The sequence below is a fragment of the Martes martes genome (genome assembly GCF_963455335.1).
Source record: "Martes martes genome assembly, chromosome: 8".
Taxonomy (NCBI): Eukaryota; Metazoa; Chordata; class Mammalia; order Carnivora; family Mustelidae; genus Martes; species Martes martes.
In genome coordinates this window covers 30208571-30225014 of record NC_137895.1, presented here as the reverse complement: position 1 = coordinate 30225014, position 16444 = coordinate 30208571, and the positions used below count along the sequence as shown (strand labels likewise).

General features: G+C 42.9%; 2 protein-coding genes across 6 annotated transcripts in view; both read right to left on the bottom strand.

Annotated features, from left to right (window-relative positions):
* The window catches only part of POC1B (POC1 centriolar protein B), a 103364-nt gene extending 87851 nt beyond the window's left edge, over window positions 1–15513 (bottom strand). Inside the window, exons 1-2 of one of the 5 annotated variants that reach the window (XM_080812496.1) lie at window positions 15333–15513; window positions 14619–14703 (exon numbers count right to left, since the gene is read on the bottom strand). In XM_080812496.1, the coding sequence (XP_080668622.1) occupies window positions 14619–14703; window positions 15333–15347 (100 nt within the window). In that variant the 5' untranslated portion in view covers window positions 15348–15513. Of the gene's footprint in view, window positions 1–14618; window positions 15308–15332 lie in introns of those variants that run through there. The other 4 variants (XM_080812497.1, XM_080812499.1, XM_080812498.1 and 1 more) reach the window with 4 other exon arrangements.
* On the bottom strand, window positions 11437–14322 carry LOC308348444 (polypeptide N-acetylgalactosaminyltransferase 4). The gene has a single exon (XM_080812495.1). The coding sequence runs from the start codon at window positions 14065–14067 to the stop codon at window positions 12331–12333; it is 1737 nt and encodes a 578-aa protein (XP_080668621.1). The 5' UTR covers window positions 14068–14322; the 3' UTR covers window positions 11437–12330.
* Window positions 15514–16444: the final 931 nt, after the last annotated feature.

Genomic DNA, 16444 nt, shown 5'->3' with positions numbered 1-16444 from the left:
TAATATGTATCCACAATATATATACAGACCTTGTCAAGTACAGCTCTTTCCCCCCAGTCCATGCTGTAATTCAAGGACATGCACTGCATTAAATGCCAAGTGTCTTTGTTCTCCTATAAACTGGGAAGATTTCCTAAGTCATTTTTTTCTCTATTGACCTTGATATTCTTAAAGACTACAGACCCGTTATTTTTGTGGGGTGTTCATCAATTTTCTTCTTGGTGCTCCTCATGATTAGAGTCAGGATATATGTTTTTGATAGGAAATTCACAAGTTTTATTGTGCCCTTATCATATTAGGGTGTATGTGATGCCTATCTGTCCCAATTTTGGTGAGATTTACTTTCATCACTTGGTTTAGGTGGTTTTGCCTAGTGAAGTTAGTATTGTTCCCCTCTGTAATCAGTAAGTTGTTTGTGGGGATGATACTTTAGGACTAGATAAACCCTATTCCTTAATAAGCTATCACAACTAATTTTAGCACCCTTAATGCTCTTCTAACACATCCTTCTTTCCATAACTTACTAATTAGAAATTATATTAATAATTTAACTAATGAACTAATATATAATTAATTAATTTGTTATTGCAAGAAGAACTTCCTCTTTTCCTCTATTTCTCTATTTATTCATTAACTTATTTTATCAATATGGACTCAGATTATAATCCATAGCTATCATTATTTATTTTGACTCTCACACTGTCTGAAATTTGGCTAGTGAGAGTCCCTTAAACTAGTCTCTGTGACCTTCTCTAATATGTGTCATTCATTCTTGAGGTACTCCCTTCCGGAATCATTTCTAGAACTATGACCTCTGTTGCCTCTGCTCAGCTAGGACGTCACTGCTTCGGCTCTACCTGACTATGGGCTCACCCTGTGTGTTTCCCTCCTTGTAGTAATCATCACAGTTTTGCACTCTATGTTGCTTAATGCCTAAATACAGTTGCCTCATACATTTTGTCTCATTTTTCGGTGGTTTTCAGGCAGGAGGGCAATTTTAGTTACCAATTACCCTGTCCTAACTAGAGATGGAAGGATGCCTTCTTCTTTCTAATAGCTACATAGTATCCTATTGTGTAGCTACACCTTAACTTATTTAACCAGACTAATTGTGTATAGCTTTGCCCTTTCACAAACGATGCCATATTGTTGTACATGTGTCATTTCTGATGTGTGCAAGTATATCACTGTGATCAATTCCAAGAATTATGAATGGGTCTAAGAGTACATGTTTTTAAACTTACAAAAAGGTCTGTGATCACAATATAGTATCTTTCACAACTTTATACATTTGGATTATATCCCTCTTGGGCTTTTTTATCCCATATTCATGAGAGTCCCAATAATTCAGGTTACCTTCATATAGAAATTATTTTTTATTTTTTGAAAGATTTTATTTATTTATTTGACAGATAGAGATCACAAGTTGGCAAAGAGGCAGGCTGAGAAAGAGAGAGGAGGAGGAAGCAGGATCCCTGCTGAGCAGAGAGCCTGATGGGGGCTCAATCCCAGGACCCTGGGATCATGACCCGAGGCGAAGGCAAAAGCTTTAACCCACTGAGCCACCCAAGCACCCCCATACAGAAATTCTTGAATCTTTCAACTATTTCAGAGGTCTTTCTAATATATTCTGGACCCTGATTATGTCCCACTTGTACTCCACTACCAGAAGTAAACTCAGATTTCTAGTTTGAAGGCACCATGACTTTGTACTTCCTTCTGCATTTCCAGGTTCATGCTTGTCTTTGGGTCACAAAAGAGACTCCAGGCTGCCTTTTCCAAGGAAAAATAAACAAGGACATCTTCTAAGGAAATTGACAAGAAGGCGTTTTCTGTAACTATTTTTAAGAAAAGAAAAAATATATAATTCCCAAGCACACATATCTATAAACTCAGATAAAAGAGAGAAGGCTGCCCAATATTCTAATCTTCACTAGACCAACTTTAATACCTATCTAATACCTTCAGAATTAGTTTGTGCTCTCCAAGCACTGTGTAATAATATAAGTAAATGATGGCAGTAAATGAACATTCCTCTGCCCTGAAAGAGGGACTATTTAATCATGTTTTCCTTCTAGCTGACAGTAAGTAATTATCTTACTAGTGTAAGATTGGTCTAAAAGGAGCTATGGGTGCTTTAAAAATAATCTTTAGTAATGATAACCTGGAGAAACTTAATTTAATTTATTCAAATTCCACATCTCTTTGAAGATGGACAGTCATAATAGAATACACCTTTATTTAATCATCATAACGAGGCAGGTAAATATTATTATTCTTCTTGTATAGATGAGGAAAGAAATAAACCTCAGCAAGGTTAGGTAATTTGTCCAAGATCATGGAGGCAGAAAGTAATGGAGTCCATTTTTAACCCATTTCTATCAGACTCCAAAGTCTGGCCAATTAACCAATAACCTGGTGCTTTGAGAAGCATGGGGCATTTATAGATTATCTCCATTAGAATTACTGGGAACCTTGCTTAAAACATGTATTTCTGAAACTCTTGGTTTCGGCTCAGGTCATGATCTCAGAGCTGTGAATCCAGCCCCACAGTGGGCTCTATGCTCCGCACAGAGTTTACTTAAGGTTCTCTCCCTCCTCTTCTCGTGTGTACCCTCCCTCTCAAATAAATAAATAAACAAAGAAATAAATAATTTTTTTAAAATGTCTATTTCCAGGTGCACCTGGGTGGCTCAGTTGGTTAGGCATCTGCCTTCGGCTCAGGTCATGATCCCAGGGTCCTGGGATCCAGCTCTGCACTGGGTTCCTTGCTCAGCCAGGAAGCCTGTTTCTCCCTCTCCCTCTGTCTACTGCTCCTCCTGCTTGTGCCCCCTCTATCTCTTTGTCAAATAAATAAATAAAATTGTTTTTAAAAAAATGTGTATTTCCAGCAAATTAAGTATTGTTTGGGGTGAGACCAAGGAATCTGAATTTTTTTTAAACCACTTTCTCGTTTAAGTCTGATATACTTCAAAACTGGAGAAATATGGCACTCTGCTACTGCCTCTCAGTGCATACACTAGATTACTTTAGTACTTGGGAGTAATTTTTTGAACTAGAACAGTAGGAGAAACTTTAACAAAGCTAATATACAGATTGCCATCAAGAACCCTATTAGAAAAAGAATATCTGGCAAACTTTTGCTATGATTTCACCAAGAGGAAAACAACTTAAAAATCCTAAATTTCGGGGCACCTGGGTGCCTCAGTGGGTTAAAGCCGCTGCCTTCGGCTCAGGTCATGATCCCAGGGTCCTGGGATCGAGCCCCACATCGGACTCTCTGCTCCGAGAAGAGCCTGCTTCCTCTTCTCTCTCCGCCTGCCTCCCTGCCTACTTGTGATCTCTCTCTCTGTCAAATAAATAAATAAAATCTTTAAAAAAAAAATCCTAAATTTCATTCTGCTCCTATTCGAAAGAAAGAAAGAAATTAACTTGTTCTTTTTTTTTTACTATGATTTATTCTACAAACAGCCCAAAGGCTAATAAATAGGAATTGAGTTGATGACAGGATAACCTTGAAGGAAAAAAAGGGGGGGGGGGTGGAAGTGACAAGTTCAATGTTAAAATTATACAAATTTAAATAAAAACTTCTAAAGTACAACACAGATTCAACAAACCACATGACAGTACTTTTAAAACTTTCTAATGTTTAAATAAACTTGAGTGCTGCCCTCTGAGAAACTAGCCTAATGCAAAAAATGTGGCTCCAGAATCAGACTCCAAGCCAGGCTACAGAGCTTCAGAAAAGTCACTGAACCTTCATCCAGAACAAGGAATGGAAACACTTCACAGGCTACTGTTTGTTCCCATTCCCCTCTCCTCTGATCCTTCCCAAATCACCCTGTGAAACCCGAGAGCCCACCGCCTTCTAAAAGGCTGCCAAGTATAAATGTGCCATACGTTATGTTCTATTTCCCCCAGTCATGACCAGAAGTTGAAGCCCTGAGCCCCTTGGGCCATCAGTCACATGTACTCACTCCCATAATGCTTGGATGTCCCCTTAGTTGACCTTTAGTGACCCTAACACCAATGCCTTCTCTGCTTTCCGAAAGTTACCACTCGCCCAGAGGAACATCCACTAGATGATCTCCCTTATACCCTCCACCTCCTCCCTGAAAGTCCCTTCTTCTCAACCACTTATGCCTGACTCTGCTTGGGAACCCAAGTTTCCTGAAACCCATTTAAGTGACAATCATTTTCTCTTTCACATTTCACCTACCCCAGGTCACAGTTTTCCTCTTCAACTCCTGATATTATTAGTTCATTCAAAAGATATCTCACCCCCCCCCCCACCCCGTTACACGTAAGGCATTGTGGCAAGGGCAGGGAAAGTCCTAAGTAACAAAATAGACAAAATCTCTAAACGGGGAGCTACTGACATTCAGATGAAGAGGAGGAAAACAAGTCAACAACAGGCAAACATACCATTTTACCTTCCGCCAACAGACATGCAAGGTAAGTCAGGAAGTCCCAATAAGAATTTTGTGTGGGGGTAGAACACTTAATTCAGATGGAGTTATCAGTAAGCATTTTAAGTAGAGGCATCAAGGACAAGAAGGAGTCAGCCAAGCCCAGTGAAGAGTGAAGAGCATTTCAGACAAAGGGGATAACTAAGACTCTCCAAAGCCCTTTACTTCCGCGCTTCCTCGGCAACTTGTTCATGGCACACCCTGCGTCTTGTCATCAGCAGAACCTGAACACTTCGCAGATCATGAATCGAAAGCCATCATCCTCTGACAACCTGCATTCCTTACAGCATAGTCAAACAACTTCTATCGCATGAAGAACTCCAATCCACTGACCTATATTCTCCCCGAGGCTCTCTCCATTTCTCCCTCCACTTAATAATCTTCATTTCTCTCCTTATCCAACTGATAATCCTTTTCTTACACATATATTCAACCCCTTGACCCTCCCTCCTTCCTTCAACTTTCCCCAGCCAAGTTCCAATCACTCTGCCTTTCATGGGACGGTATCTATACCAGTCAAAAGGGCTAGACGCACCCCAAACAGATTGGAAACACTGTAAATTCAGAACCACTAACTTCACATGGATCTTCCACACTGTCCAACAGTGCCTCATTCTGCAACAGTCCCGTCCCCACTCTCCTAATGACACGAAACCTGATGTGGGGCTCAATCACACAACCCTGAAATCATGAACTGAGCCAAAATCAAGACTGAGACGCTTAATTGACTGAGCCACCCAGGCGCCCCTGCTAATGACTATGTAGTATCTTCTCTCAGTTCAACAATTCTACCCCACCCTGGACCTTGACTTTCATGATACCCTGCTGTCATGGCTTTTCTCCTATCTTTCTGATTATCCCTTCTTAGATTCTTTTGCCATTTCTTCCTCTGGTCTAGAGGGTGGAGATCTTTAGGGCTCAGCCTTGGCCCATCTGCCCTCATTGTTCTATGTTCTTCCCAGGTGACCTCAAATATTCCCATGACTTCGCTAAAATCAAAAACAAATGGAAAAAACAAACAAACAAAAAAACCAAATGGAGACCAGCCTTGAAAATTCCCTGAGCAGACAAAAACCATTTAGTCATACAAAGATTAATTTAGCTTATTTTGTAAAACTAACTTGACCTGGGTCATTTCTTGCTTATGTCCCTGGAAATCTTAAGCAAAACTTGAACTGTTTCCCAAGGTAACTGCTGACCAACACCCTATCATTGAAGAGAATTCTAGTATTACAAGCAATCAGTGTGAAGAATAAAGTCACTGCTTTCTTACTATAAAAGCTGCTTCATAATGTACCTCTGAGTCTCATGCCATGTTTTGAGTTGCTCCCAGTTTGCAAACTGTCTTTATGGTATGCACACGATAAACTTTTATTAACAACTGTTCCAGGGACTGCTTGGTTTTACTTCTGTTATTTCTGAATTTTTGACAACTTTTAATACCATCTTTATGCTAATAACTCCCACATTTCTCTCTTTCCCAGATTACTACCCTAGTTTGAAGACCATCATGATCTCCTGCAGTTACTACTAAAATCGCTCCTAACTGATTTCTCTACTAATAGTTCAGTCTCCACATAGTAGCCACAATGATCTTTTTGAAGTATAAATCACATCATGCCATTCATTCCCTTACTTAAAACCCCTCAACAACTTTTTATAACTCTCAGAACAAAATCCTAAAACATGGCCTCTGTCTTAGTATTCTGTGGCTGCCATAAGAAACTGCCACAATGGAGCGCCTGGGTGGCTCAATGAGTTAAGCCTCTGCTTTGGGCTCAGGTCATGATCTCAGGGCTCTGGGATCGAGTTCCGCATCGGGCTCTCTGCTTGGCAGGGAGCCTGCTTCCCCCCACCCCTGTCTGCCAGCCTCTCTGCCTACTTGTGGTCTCTCTCTCTCTGTCAAATAAATAAAACCTTAAAAAAAAAAAAAAGAAAGAAAGAAAGAAAAAAGAAATTGCCATAAACTTAGAGGCTTAATACAAAGGAAATTCTCTTGTATAGTTCTGAAGGCCGGAAGTACAAAATCAAGGTGTTGGCAGGAATCTCTCTAAAGTTCTAAAGGGGATTCCATTCCCTGCTTCTTCCAATGTCTGAGGCCTGCAGAAGTTCTTTGGCTTGGGGCTGCATGACTCCAATCCTGGCCTCTGGCTTCACGTGGCCTCCTCTTATTTCCTCTGTGTGTCTCTCATAAGAACACTTATCACTGGATTCAAGGCTCACCAAGATAATCCAGGATAATCTCATTTGGAGATTCTTAATAACATCTAGAAAGAACTTTTTTTCCCCAATAAGGTTATATTTACAGGTTTCAGGAACATGTTTAAAGTGCTACCATTTGACCCACTCTAGCCTCCAAGACCTTAGGTGAACTGCCTCTGCCTTCCCCTGCAAACTCATCTCCCAAAGCTCTCTCTCTTCCTTTGTTCCCCAGCTTTACCCTTCTGGAGTTCTTTTTAAGTAAAATTTTTTAAATGTTTGTGTATGTGTGTATGTATGTACGTATGTATGTACTCTATACCCAATGCCAGGCTTGAACTCACAACCCAGAGTTCATGAGTCAAACACTCTTCTGAACGAGCGAGCCAGGCACCTCTGGCCTTCTTCTATTTCCTTGATCAAGGACAAGTTATTTCCCACTTTTGGTTTTTGCGTATGCTATTCTCTCTCCAGCCTTTGCCTGGCTAACTCCTCCTTCAGGTCTTGAGTGAAATCTAACTCCCACAAAGGAGGGTCCCTTAACCCCATAAACTTATGTCACCACTGTTCTTCCTCAAAGCACTCTTCCTTTTCTTCATACCATGCCCCTCTTTTCCTGTTTCACATTGTACTTGCACATGGTTTATGTGTTTCTTAGTTAGTATCTATCATTGGACTATGAATTCTTCATACCCCCTGAAAAAGCACATGTGTTTGTTCACCTCTGTATGTATACCCAGAGCATAAGCCAGTATCTGGCACCAGTAGCATTAACTAAATAAAGGAGTACTAAATAAATAGAGTATCTCCCATTTCCCTCTTTGAACAAGATTATATACATGCAAATGAGAGGGTTAGAAGGGTGACCAGAGAGCCAAGGACACCCCTGGCCTGCAGCAGACAACTCTCTGAGGCCAGCCTGAGAAAGTGATTGAATTTGGCACAAAAGGAAAAGTAGCATCTGATTATTAGCAAGTTGTGAGGACCTGTCTACTCTTCAGTTCTACCGTGGACAACTATATAATTCAGGAACTCATTTCACTTTTTATAGTAAACCCTACTTCCTGTTCAAGAGGATTGATTGAGGTTTCTCTGAAGTTTTAGGAAAACATTCCAATACGAACTCATTTGTACTCACAGCCTAATTCACATATATATTAGCTTTCCTAATTCTGCTGAATTACAAAATGACCCAAGTGTTAATAAATCCTGCTGGCCTGTTTTAAAGTCTAATAGGCACAGAGGGACACGGAAATCTTTTCTGGGATACATGAAACTCTCCAGCCTCTTCTTTTCCTCTAATTTCTTTTTTTAAAAATAATTGAGATGTAATTCAAATACTATAAATTCACCCTTTGATAGTGTATAATTCAGTGTTTTACCCAAAGCTGTACAACCATTGTCACTAAGTAATTCAGAACACTCTCATCACACCCCTCCCCCTGCCCACACACACGCAAAAAAACCCAAAAAACAAACAAACAAAAAAATTGCCATTAGTAATCATTCTCTACTTCTCCCTCCCCCAGCCCCTGGCAAACATTATATACGGTTTCTACGATTTTCCCCGTCTTTTCTCACTTCCATGAAACTGAAAGAGAGAGAAAATGATTTGCACAGGTTGCCGTCACTTAGTAAGACAGCAAGATTATAACATACATATTTATAGTAACACTTTAAACTATACGTACAAAACAAAAGATCAGTAAAAATTTGTTTAGCTCAACTATACATATCCTAAACGTGGCTATAAGACATCTGACGTCTTGGCATAGTGAATCCCCAGTATTCACTTAGAATAGCGATTCCCAGGCAGTGTCTCAGGTTAGGAGAGGCAGGGTGTAGGGCATTAGGCAGAATCACTGAGGAAGAGAGATATGACTGGTAGACAGGAATTGTACTTAGGATGGCGTGATGCAGAGAGAAGGTTAAGGGAAATGTGAGGCTATGTGGTTTATAGAACAGGCACATTTCTTTTTGGCCTAGGGTTTTGAAATTGGTGTTAATGTGCCCAGGTGCTCACCTGCTTCCTTTTATAGTGCCCCCAGTAGGTCCCAGAGCTCCCCGATCATTTCCTGTTTGTTTATGAGTAATTAATGCATGCATTATTAGCGCTAACACCACTTCAGAATGCTTGTTGGTTAATGACACCTTGCAAAATAATTCAGGAATCTTGACTTTTTAACATTCTGTCTGTATTTTCAAACAAGCAAAATTATTATGAGCTTCACTCACCTCTGTTACCATCAACAAATGTGTACATAGAAACAATGATCCCAATGACTAAAATTATTAGAATCCATTTGCAAAAATAATTAGCCACACATTTTATTTTATGTCTGATCAATACTGCAAAAACCATTAACAAAAGGAAAAAAAAAAGGATGGAAACTGCTCATCACAAAGGAAAAAAATTCATTGTTCAAAAGAGATTAATTGAACCTCAATATTCTTTGTGTTCATTTAAAAATATTATTATAACAGCAATTTAAAGGGACAAACAAGTCAAAACTAAATATTTTATTCATTAAAATTGAGATCCTAAAAGCACTAAGACTCTACAACTTAGAAATAACCTCTTGACTTCAACCTAGAAAAGTTTGATTTGCCAACATATAATGAATATGCAGGAGCCTACCCCTGGGGAGTAAACAGATTTTCTCATACAAACAAGTTATTCTGAGTTACAGAGATCCTGCAGATGACTAGGTTATCATTTGCTTAAAAGATGACTGCTAGAAATGCCTATTTAGACAATCTACTCATAGAATAGGACACTACATGACAGTGACCATTTAAAATGGAAACCTCTAGTCTACTAAATATTTCACTGAAACTGTTAGTAGTATGTTAAATAACTTAAAAGGTCAACTCTTCTTTGTCTACAGCAAGACAGCTTTGGTACCAATAAAATGGAATTAGAGAATCGAAATAAATTTTGTTTATAATTTTACAGTATGTTTTTGCAATTAAATTGGAAATGCCTATAGAGGAAAATATGAAAAGTCTCATTCTTCTGTTACCTACACTATCAGGCGGAATGAAGAACCAGACACTTTCAAGTTATTGATATAAATAAAGCACTATCCTAAAATTCCTTCCAAAAAGATTAATGGGTCACAGCCTATAATTTAGGCAATAGGTAAACAATTAAGTACTTTGCTTTTCAATGCCCCCTTCACCTTTTGATAGGAGCAGCAAGACACTGGAACCAAAGTAATTCCAGTAAGTACTTCCAGAATATATCAATTTTAGTCTTTCCATTTGATAGGGGGCTAATGAGAACAAGAAAATAAGTAAAAAGAAAAAGGGTAATTTAAATTAAAAAGTAGACTGGGCAAGAGGAGAGGGTGGGTTTAGAACAACTGCTGTCAAACAACCATTTTTGCAAAATTCGGAGTATTCTTATAACTCCTTCTTAAATTACACCCATGGCCATATATAGTGCATATGAAATTTGGACATTTCTTTGATAAACCTTAAAGTTGCCAAATAACTTAATGAAAGTTATTAACACACTTACATTTTAAGAAGCAAAACAGAAATAAGCTGTTCAAGATACATAACACTTTTAATTTTTGAAATGGTTACCCTAAAAGCTTCCTTAAATTCACATTCTGCAAAGTTCCTTCTCTCTAGTCATCATGTACACATCGAAAACAACTTTACTTATGAGTACTGTCATCTAATTTTCTATGGAGTATGCATTTTCCATAAATCTAGACCAAAGTGAACTAATATAATTCTAAATTCAGCCTGTGATTTCTGGATATAGCACTAAAATAAAACTAGTAAACATATTTTTTTCTTCAAAAAAATATGCTTACTTCTCAGATAATTTGTTTTAGTAAATATTTGTCTTCTTAGCCCAAAAGATTACTTTTAGAGTTTGAAGAGTAAAGATAAAAACAAAATTGGTTCAATGATTGCCAAAATAAAATGAATACAAACACTGACCACAACTTTCCATTCAATCCAAACCAAACCACTTCAGTTGAGCTCAGCTCACTTAATTATTTTTTAGGGATTTATTTATTTATTTGAGAGAAAGAGACAGAGAGAGAAAGGGAGAGAGGAATGAGGGGCAAAGGGAGAGAGAATCTCAAGCAGACACCCCACTTAGTGCAAAGCCCGACATGGGCCTCGAATCCTATGACCCCCGAGATCACGATCTGAGCTGAAATCAAGAGTCGGGCACTTAACTGACTGAGCCACCCAGGCGACCCTCACCTCACTTAATTTTAAAACCGTCCCTCGTTTCCAGCTTCATAAATGGACTGAATGTTGTTCAATCACATTATCTGTGTTAAAAGTGAAGAGATAAAAAGTGTTATAAAGACTGCAAGAGTGACTGTAATGTGTCATCACAACATTTCAGAGCTGGAAGGGATCTTTGAGATCAAATCCAGCACCCACATTTACAGATGAGAAAAGTGAGGCCCAAACAGTTGTTTGGTCAAAGGACAGGATGAAAATCACATTCCATGGCTGAGCCATTCATTCACTCATTCACTCACTCATTCATTCATTCATTCATCCATCCATCTACCCACCCACTACTGAAAGCTACCTAAGTGTCAGGCTTGGTGCTAGGTGCTGAAAACAGGCTGCTAGGCAGCATACACCAGTGCCCAGACAGTCTTTTTCTTTGTTTTAAGATAAATCCTTAAATGTCCTAATCAGGAAGAACTCCTAGAAGAATCCCACAGCCTTTCTAGCATGAGGCCCACTTTCAGTTTCACACATTTCAGTAAATGCAGTTGGGTTTAACTTCAGAGAGCCAACAACTGTGTTTACTTTAAATGATTAAGCATTAACAAAGGGAAGCACAGTATTGTGAATGAGTTCCTCTCCAGTACATTCATAACTTAAGGAAGCGCAAACAGAAAATGTCCCACACACGATAAAGAGTTCACAAAGAGGACAGCTTACAAAATCAGAGCAATATGAGGTATCAATACAAATCAGTGAAGTCTAATAACTCCAGTTCACCAAGCGTGGAATGTAAATATCTCCCCATTTCATTTAGATGTGGGTATACTTTTCTGAGATGTCGCCATGTCAAAAAGACCTGCAAACTCACATTCAAACTAACGCCCTCTTCCAAAGAAACATACATCTATGCCAGGCCTTTTTCCTTAAGATCAACTTTCTTTGATTTCTAGTCGATTAAAGGAAAATTAAAATAAAAAAAAACACCTAAAATTTAATGTACTGACTAAAAGAAATTCAAATCCCATATATAATCAAAATAGCAATAGCTCCAATCGCATATTTATGAGTTTTGTTTTTAAAAGGATGGGCATTGAACTTACCCATCAACATAACTCATCACTCATTCTGCTTGGACTTTTACATTCTGTACTATTAAGTCTGGCACTTAAACGTTTTGTGTATCTCAATTCACAGTCAACTTCTTTAAGGAGAAGAAACCACATTGACAAAGCTCTTAAACAAGACAACCCATCAGTAAGGCACTTTGAGAGATTAAACAGCAGCTCTCTATGCACCCACTTTCAGTGTTCTATACCAAACGAAACACAGCTTTCACAGATGACCAGTGGGTGATTTCTGATAAAATACAGTCTTTACTGAGGTTCTTCACCAGCTCTTTGACTTTCCTGAAGCTCTAAGCTCAGGCAGAGAGTGCCATTGCGCTCTTCTATTTCTCAAACTTCCAGATTTGATTTTTATCTAGAGCATCACAAGTTCTCATTTGAACATCAGGTCGACCCTCAGGTGTCCGAAAAGCACTAAGACACAGCCCCGAGTGTGGATGAAAAATGGTTCCATCTTCCTTAAAATGCCAAATAATGTTTGCGGGGATAGGGAACCCATCTTTTGGACAATTTTGCATTCCTACATATTTTTTTTGCTCAGGAACCTCTGCACATAACTCTGTCACAGAGTTAAACCTTATTTCTCTGTTTGAAGTATATTCAAAGAATTGATTGCCTCCTTGACCATGGCATCCAAACAGGGAAAGGTTAGCACCTGTGGGGTTGTTGTCAGGAGAATTATAATCTAAACATTCAGAAGAGATTCCCATACTGCGGACAGCTCCATGCCAGCCTGGCCTATCCTCAGGGACGTGCAAATTAGAAAACACATTTTTCAAATACCAGTCAAAACTCTGGCACTTCAGCCGTTCACGTAGTAATTTTCTTTCAGAAATATCACCATAAGCTTCTTTCCTTGCTGGAGGGTTCCGATTGTAGAAATGCTCTTTGTACTCGTCCATCCACACTTCTGCTGCCCGGGCAGTATTCTGTAGGAAATTGGGCCGAGCATAGGGTGCCCGCTTGGGGAATACATGGCCCACGTGGGAACACGGGTGGATCTCCAATTTACCTCCACACTGCCAGACCCTAAAAGACAGCTCAAGGTTTTCACCTCCCCACACTTCCATTCCAGTGTCATATGTTCCAAGGTACTGAAAATATTTCTTGCTGACAGCAAACAGTCCTCCAGCCATGGTGGGCGATCTGATTGGGTCAATTCTCGATTTCCGTCTGTCCCTTTCGTGCTTGGGGACAGAATGCCACTGGAAGGTTAAGCGCCAGTCAAATCCACCAATCATGGGCTCCCCAGTCTGCATATAGAATTCAAAAGTATTCCAATCAATGGTATCTATAACAGGACAAACAATTGCCGTCTCATCATTACTAATTCTTTCCAGAAGTGGTTCTAACCAACCAGAATTACACTCACAGTGACAATCCAGGAAAGTGAGGACATCCCCAGTGGCAAAAGTGGCCCCAATCAGGCGGGCTCTAACCAGCCCCTCCCGCTTATTTGTTCTAATCAGGCGGACTCTATCAAGATTGCTGATGTAAGTTTCAAGCTGTGTCTTCAAATAAACTCTGTCACTCAAGTCATCCACTAAGATGATCTCCTTCAAAAGGACTGCAGGAGAAGTTTCTAAAACACTGTGGATGGTACGGAGCAAAGTCGACCAGGCTTCATTATAGAAAGCAATGATAACAGAGGTGGTGGGAAGTCTCCTATAATTAAACTTCTTGGATTTACACTCATACATTCTCTTGTCCTCTATGTGGCGATGAAGGGAAATCCTGTCACTGAGATAAATATTAATGGCATATCTCTCAATAAGTTCTTCTTGCTGCTTCAATTCACCCTCGCTGAGCTGGAGTTTGCTGGCTTTGCCCCACTCCCCAAGCGCATGGGAGTCTGCAGGCGGCTTCTTGTAGAGCGGTCGAGACAAATCCTCTGCCTTTTCCCAGGGGTCTGAAAGCTGTTTTGGCCCCTGCTCCCTGGCAAGGTCGGCTGCTGGGGAAGCGTGGAAAGTGGAGACCGAGAGTTCCACCAGGATATAGGCCACTGTTAAAAGCGCCAGCAACAGGCAGCTTTTGCCTGCCCAGGTCCACCTCACGGCCATCCGGATCCTCACGGCCAGGGCGCCGACGCGGCCACCAGAGTCACCACGCAGGAGAAGGGCTGCGGACCCGCAGATTGAGTTCCAGGCTCAGGTAGGGGCGACCTTCGAAGCGGGTCCCTCCTCTGACGCAGACGCTCGGCTCCTTTCCAGCCACGGGGGCTTCCCGGGGGTGACCTGAGACCTCTCAGTCCTTGGCCTCCGGCACAGCCCCCGCTCCTCTCTCCTCGCTTCCTCCTGCTCTTCTCACAACTTTTCACAAACTCTCTCGCCAGCACCCCACCCTCCCTGGGCCGAGGACAAACCCCTCCCCTTCCCACTCACTCCTCCTGGTGGTTAGTTCGCGAAAGTCGCCGGCCAGGCCCAGGCCTGCGGGCGGCTCTCGGGGCCGGGATGGGGGCGGGACCGACGCGACCCAGGTGCGCGCGTCTCCGGCCGCCCTCGACCTCCGCCCTGGTCGCCGGCGGTGCTCCCGCGGCCCAGGGTGGACGGGCGACACGGTGTCCGGCCAGTCGAGCATGTCCCTCCTCACAAAAAGAGAGAATAGCACTTACCAAGTTGTCTGCCGTTGGGACTGAAGTCCACGGAGGTGATCGCAGCTTTGTGGCCCTTAAAATATCGCTCCAGAACGGGGTCCTCCTGGGAAGGAAAGTTGTCAAGTTTTGCAAGCAGGTGCAGACCTCGGACGCGGGGCTTCCGGGATCAGGGCGGTCCCCTGCCCCGGAGCCCAGCCCCGGAGCGGCCACACCGGCGGCGAGCCTGCGGACACACGCTCGGACCGCCGCCGGGGGACGCCGGGCAACGGCCTCCGGCGCAGAAACCTGCCAAACCCGCCGCGGGCGCTTCCCCGAGTCGGCCGCGCCCGCGGGGCCACCCCGGCGACTCATCCGAACGCGCGTTCCCGGGCCCCGGCCCCGGCCGCGGGCTCGGAGTCGCCGGTGCGAGGCGGGGCCCCGGCTTCGCTACTTTTTAAACCTGCCAGGTGATTCTGACGCAGGCGCTCCACGGAAACCCTCGGAGAATTCTAGGGGCCATGGGGCTGCCCCGGCTCAGTCCGGGGCTCGGGGACGCGGGGAGGAGCGCCCGGGGTCTGGCCAGAACTCGGCCCCAGTAGCAGAGAGTGAGATGTGGACGTCCCGGGGCGAGGGGCTCTCAAGACGGGGCTGCGGACGCCGCCTCCATCTCCCGCCAGGTACGAGCGCTGCCCCGACCTGGCTCCGCAGCCCGCGGCACCAGCTCCGGGGAGGCGCCCCCCAGCCCCTCCTTACCAGGGCGGAGGCCATGGGAGGCGCGGTTGGCGCCGGGCTCCAGCCCGCGGGGGGAGCCGGGGGAAGGGAGGGGATGGGGTAGGAGGGGGGACCGTGCGGCGCCCGGAACCGTCTGCCCAGAGCGGCGGCGCCTCCCGGTCACTACAACAACGGCGGCCCAGTCAAACCCCGCGCTCCAGGCGTGGCCAGTCGAACCCCGAGGCGTCGCCGGCGCGGCCGGAAGCCGGGCCGCCGCGGGCTGACTAGCGGGACGCTCCGGGGTCAGGTGTAACCACCCACGAAAGCCAAAGTTGACTAACGCACGCACACCCCTCTGCTTGAAACTGTGAAGTAGAGCAGTTACCGAGATGGAAATGAGAACGACGGGAGGAAGCGTGACGAGTCTGTGATCGATGCAATCGGAGTTCTGTTGCACGTTAAAGAGACAGCGCCCACGAATTTGAAGAGGGTGCCCAACTGCTTAATGACCGGGTAAGGGAGTTTGGATCTGAAGTTGGGCAGCTCGATAGTTATTAATATTCACACAGGAACTAAGCCTCTGGAGGACACATTTTAACTTATTTAATCACTGCTTTTTTTTTTTTAAGATTTTATTTATTTGACAGACAGAGATCACAAGTAGGCAGAGAAGCAGGCAGAGAGAGAGGAGGAAGCAGGCTCCCTGCTGAGCAGAGAGCCCGATGTGGGGCTTGATCCCAGGACCCTGAGATCATGACCCGAGCCGAAGGCAGAGGCTTTAATCCACTGAGCCACCCAGGCGCCCCTTAATCACTGCTTTTGACACAACACGCCTTGTGGTATAAATACGGATGCTGGATAAACTTGAATGAAGAAGGAATGTTATGCATCCACTTAACGTTTTTCTGTTAATGGGTTTCTATGCTCTGCTCATTACCGTTTGCTTTAGAGCACCAGACTCACAGGGCAGCATGTTGAAAGTCTGTTGGAACCTTTAGAAAGAAACTTGTCTTGTTTAAATTATTAGGACACTAGTAACTATAGCCCTCGTACAGCAGGCTTTCTTACACATAGTATCTGCGCTTTGGCAACACTATGAGGTCGATAGAGTGACAAAATGTTACCAAGGTTTACAAGTTATAAACTTCATTCCC

Bases quoted from the DNA above. Each gene is read 5' to 3' on its own strand.
- LOC308348444 (XM_080812495.1), bottom strand. From the start codon at position 14,067: ATGGCCGTGAGGTGGACCTGGGCAGGCAAAAGCTGCCTGTTGCTGGCG.